At 47.6% G+C, this 5000-nt stretch overlaps 1 protein-coding gene across 1 annotated transcript in view; it reads right to left on the bottom strand.

The window, feature by feature from the left end:
• The window catches only part of mbd2 (methyl-CpG binding domain protein 2), a 35092-nt gene that overhangs the window by 25436 nt on the left and 4656 nt on the right, over positions 1-5000 (bottom strand). Inside the window, exon 2 of the mRNA XM_083670106.1 lies at positions 1644-1803. Within this exon, the coding sequence (XP_083526232.1) occupies positions 1644-1803 (160 nt within the window). The remainder of the gene's footprint in view (positions 1-1643; positions 1804-5000) is intronic.

The raw sequence follows: 5000 nt of genomic DNA, 5'->3' as shown, positions 1-5000 counted from the left end.
GTTTGCTAGCGAGTGTGGCTTTACAGGCAGGAGGCAATTAAAGCCTAGTCGCTGCCCTGTGGGAATCAGTGGCTCTGACGTCAGCTGTCGTCAAGAGAGGCGGTAGTGAGCATGCTCCGAACTGTGTGTGTTGTGGGCTGCGAGCACACAGAGAACCCTGCCCTGCAGGAGCACCGTGGGTAGAGAGATGACACATCGGGCTCTGTGCACAGCACAGCACACCACCACCAACACGCCACCGCCACCACCACCATGCTAAATCAGCTAGCCTTTCGACCCCACACACACAACCACTCTGTAGGCTATTAAGCAATAATATGTGCCCTGTGGAGAAAAAAAAGCTTGGCTTATTTCCCATCAATAGGTTTGAATGTGCAGTAGAATTATATATATATACAAAATAAAAATAAAAGTTAAACGGAAACGTTTTCCTTTTATAATCTCTTCATGTATCTCTAAAAAAAGAACAGACGGATTGTTGTGGAAGATGGATGTGGAAAGGTACAGCTTAGTGGAGGAGAACTACCGTGTGGAGTTTGGAAGTGGTTACATAACAATTAATAGGTTTTGGAGTTTCAAAAGAGATTTGTGAGGCGATGACGAAGCTCAACCACAACGGGACTTTCGATACAGCAGTACAGAACAAATGAAACGAAAGAAATTGTTCTCTCAAAGTTTCCAGCACACTGAACTCCTGTTAAATGGAGCTGATATTGGCAGGTCAACAGCCAGTGAGCTGTTTTAATCATGTGGCCCTGTGTTGTTGGACTGTGTTTTTAATGTCTTGTTGTTTACTGCTGTGCTATGGATCGTCTGTGCTATGGATCGAGAAAAAATAAAACCTGACTTGTTTTTTAACATGATTCATAAAAACAATTCATCCATCCACCCTTCCATCCACCCATCCATCCTCCCACCCATCCACCCAATCATCCATCCACCCATCCATCCATCCACCCAATCATCCATCCACCCATCCATCCATCCATCCACCCAATCATCCATCCATCCATCCATCCACCCATCCATCCTCCCACCCATCCACCCAATCATCCATCCACCCATCCATCCATCCATCCACCCAATCATCCATCCACCCATCCATCCATCCATCCACCCAATCATCCATCCATCCATCCACCCACCCATCCATCCACCCATCCATCCTCCCACCCATCCATCCATCCATCCATCCACCCAATCATCCATCCATCCTCCCACCCATCCATCCACCCAATCATCCATCCATCCACCCATCCATCCACCCATCCATCCTCCCACCCATCCACCCAATCATCCATCCACCCATCCATCCACCCATCCAATCATCCATCCACCCATCCATCCATCCATCCACCCAATCATCCATCCATCCATCCACCCACCCATCCATCCATCCACCCACCCATCCATCCACCCATCCATCCTCCCACCCATCCACCCAATCATCCACCCATCCATCCATTCACCCATCCATCCTCCCGCCCGCCCGCCCACCCTCCCATCCATCCACCCACCCATCCATCCATCCACCCCTCCATCCATCCTCCCATCCATCCTCCCACCCACCCACCCCTCCATCCATCCATCCATCCATCCACCCACCCATCCATCCATCCACCCCTCCATCCATCCATCTCTACCTTGGTGAGGCTGAGGTTCTCGTTCCGTAGCCTCTGCTTGTTCTTCTGGAGCTTGCTCGGCATCATCTTGCCCGTGCGGAAGTCGAAACATCCCAGGTCCACCGAGTTGCCTAGGTAACGGGACAGCTGGGGTTTGCTCCTGAACTTCTTCCCCGTGGGACTGGCGGCAGAAACACAAACAATACTGTGAGTTCACAAACAGGTCCGACACCCACACATCATCCACATACATCTACTACAATGTTTTTTTTTTTCTACATGGCTGATCAGTGCACCGGAAGCTGGATAACTGTAACTACAATTACGCTTGTGTCTGTTAATCTGGTAGGGGATCAGTCGCATAATGAGGATTAACATGTTAGTGAAGAATTGATTCATTCATCCTCAAGCACAGGTTTCTACCTAGCTGATGTTGAGTTCAATGTGATGTTGAGGCTTTTTCTGAGGAGAAACAGGATACTGCAGACCTATTTTCACTGTGTTACTTAAGCATTGTTGAAACATTATTGAAAGCGCCGTCAGAGTACAATGACAGAGCTTTGCGGTCTAATTAAGGTGAGTCAATTTACAAAGAACTTCAAGCACTGACTGTACAAAGAAAGCAATTCTACCTAAATTGCCTAAACACCAGAGAGAAGGGGGTGAATTTTCCAGTGAATTCTACTTCCCCATGAACAGGATGTCTTACTCGTCATTCTCCTTCTCTGGCAAAGGTTCTGGAACCCAGACAGTTTATCCCATTTCTCCGTCTCCACTCCCCAATCCCAAATCGACCCTTACCGGACTACTCCCTAGCTCTTCAGTAGATATGAGGTTGGATAACATGTTTAAGCCACATGGTTCTTAAAGGTAGACTCAGTGTTATGACGGGTATTTCTGTCACGCAGCTGTCACATTGCATCGCCTTGCTCGTACAGAACAAAGCGTCTTTCTTAGGAGAAGATTAATCATCTCTTCATGTGGTACCGCCACATCGCTGGCTCTACCATTAATCTTGAGCCCTCTTGATTGGCTGGGTGCAAATTTCACCCAAATTGCTTGCACCTATCCAGGATCCTGTCAGATCTACAGGAGTGGCTAGAGAGCGGCCTGGGGTTACGGGGGTTACGGGTCGGTTTGGAATTCAGCCTCATTATCCGTCCTACTGATGCCTACAGGGGAGAATCTCTCCATGCACATTGTTACAGAGCAAACCTGGCACTAACTGTGAGAGCGGTTGCAAATGAGATTATAGCCTCCACAGCAGCCCTCCAATTTCATACTTGTGGTAAACACTGGTTGGTCAGAGAGGAACAGCAGAGGTTGTATTTATAGTGTTGACCTCTGCCAGTAAACCAGATTAGCTGAATTACAGCCATGTCAGAGCCCAGGCCAGGGGACTTCCTACTCTACAGCGGGGGAGGCTGGTGGAGGTAGAAATCGGAGGACGGGCTCACTGTACGCCATGCATTACAATGAACCTGTCCTCCGATTTCTACCTCCACCAGCCTCCTCTACTTCCTACTCTACAGGTAGCCTAGCCTACACAGACTGGACTGGACTAGACTGGACTAGAGAGGAGAGTGGGGTGGTGATGAAGTGACCTGGATCTCTCACTCACGTAATCAATGCCTAGCTCAATTAGGCGAACCCAGAGGTTTGTGTCATTGGTTTAACCTCAATGTCTCAGTGGTTGTGGAGAGAGACTAAGCCTCCTCTCTTTCACACACAGCTAAACACAGTACTGAGAATTACCAGACGCCCATAAACAGGCCTGCAACATAAAGAGATCCTAGCTATCACACAAACACAACAAGCTCGGTATCACTGGCTCTCTAAAGTAGAGATAGTCCTTCGTCAAGACGGCGACACTGTTACGGCTTTGGATAGAAACCATCTAGGCTAGGGCCAATAGCCTGTGTTGAAGAGGTTAACAAATAGCCAAGGCTAGATGAGCCGCCTGCCAGCCTCACACCAGTCAGGCGTAGCGTAACACTGTACACAGGGCGCCATTACATATGCAGAGCGATTTCCATAGGCAACCTCTTAAAGGGACAGTAGCATACAAGCGTACTACTGCACAGTCAGTTGACTCCTGCAGGCAGAGAGAGAGACTAGAGAGAGAGAGAGAGAGAGAGAGAGAGAGAGAGAGACTAGAGAGAGACTAGAGAGAGAGAGAGAGAGAGAGAGAGACTAGAGAGAGAGAGAGACAGAGACAGAGAGAGAGAGAGACAGAGACAGAGACAGAGAGAGAGAGAGAGAGACAGAGACAGAGAGAGAGAGAGAGAGAGAGAGAGAGAGAGAGACCACCCAAGAAAGTATTCAACGTTTTTACTCTTCATGTGGTGAAAATGGCACCAGTGGGTGGATTGCTGCCACCCCAACATTCTGAGAAGGCCTAGATAGGCAACGCAGAGAGAGAAGCTACGCAAAGCCGATAGTGGCTCACACCCACTGTAGCATGTCAATAAATCAAATCCAAAACCTTGTCTGAACACACTGTCCCACTCCAGTCTGCGTTTGAAAAAAAGAAAGTCTCATCTGACAGCTACTTTAACTTGGCTTAGTTAGTTCAAGCCATGTTCTTCAACGAGAAATGTCTGAGATGAAGTAACATAAGGTGAGTTGTGTGTGTGTGTGTGTGTGTGTGTGTGTGTGTGTGTGTGTGTGTGTTGATACGCCTGATACGCCCAGTCAAAACAAACTGTACCCTTCTCACAACACCTCAATTTTCAAACAAGATGTTATGTGTGTCATATCAACATTAAAGTGATGTTATGAAGGGGCTTTTTTGGAGTGGGAATTTCACGTTAAAGTCCTGCCCCTTTCCTTTGGACACCAACCTTTACCCAAGCACCATGTCCACATGAGTGCTGCATGTTTGCCCATGACCTTGACCAGCAGGCTGTGACCTAATGTTGTAATCCCACAGTAGGACCAAAGTAATGCCGCGTAGGATATTGCTACCAGAAGGAAGTAGGTTACGACATAACTAGTTATTAGTCATTAGTCATTATTAATCATTAGCCTAGGCTCAGACTATTCGTAAAGTCATTGGTTAGTGTATTTCTTGGACAAGAGGTCAATACTGTAGATAGAGGTACTAATTCACACACAAATGGAGGGGTGATCAGTGAGAGTGAAATAGCTAGGGAAGACTGAGGTGGCGTGGAGGATTGACCTAGCTAAGGGCTAGCCAGCGCTGTGAGAATGGATGTGATCACATTACATGATATATTTGCTCAGCACACACATCCTTAAAACCAGGACCAACTACAGTGTTTCCTCTTTAAACAAATGCTCCTTTTAAACGACTCCATTACCCAGGCCTAGGGTTCATGAGATGACCATCTCACCAAAGAACAAACAATAAGGCGA

The sequence above is a fragment of the Argentina silus genome (genome assembly GCF_951799395.1).
Source record: "Argentina silus genome assembly, chromosome: 5".
Lineage (NCBI taxonomy): Eukaryota > Metazoa > Chordata > Actinopteri > Argentiniformes > Argentinidae > Argentina > Argentina silus.
Note: the sequence above shows the minus strand (reverse complement) of the source record. Positions and strands in the feature narration are given on the sequence as shown.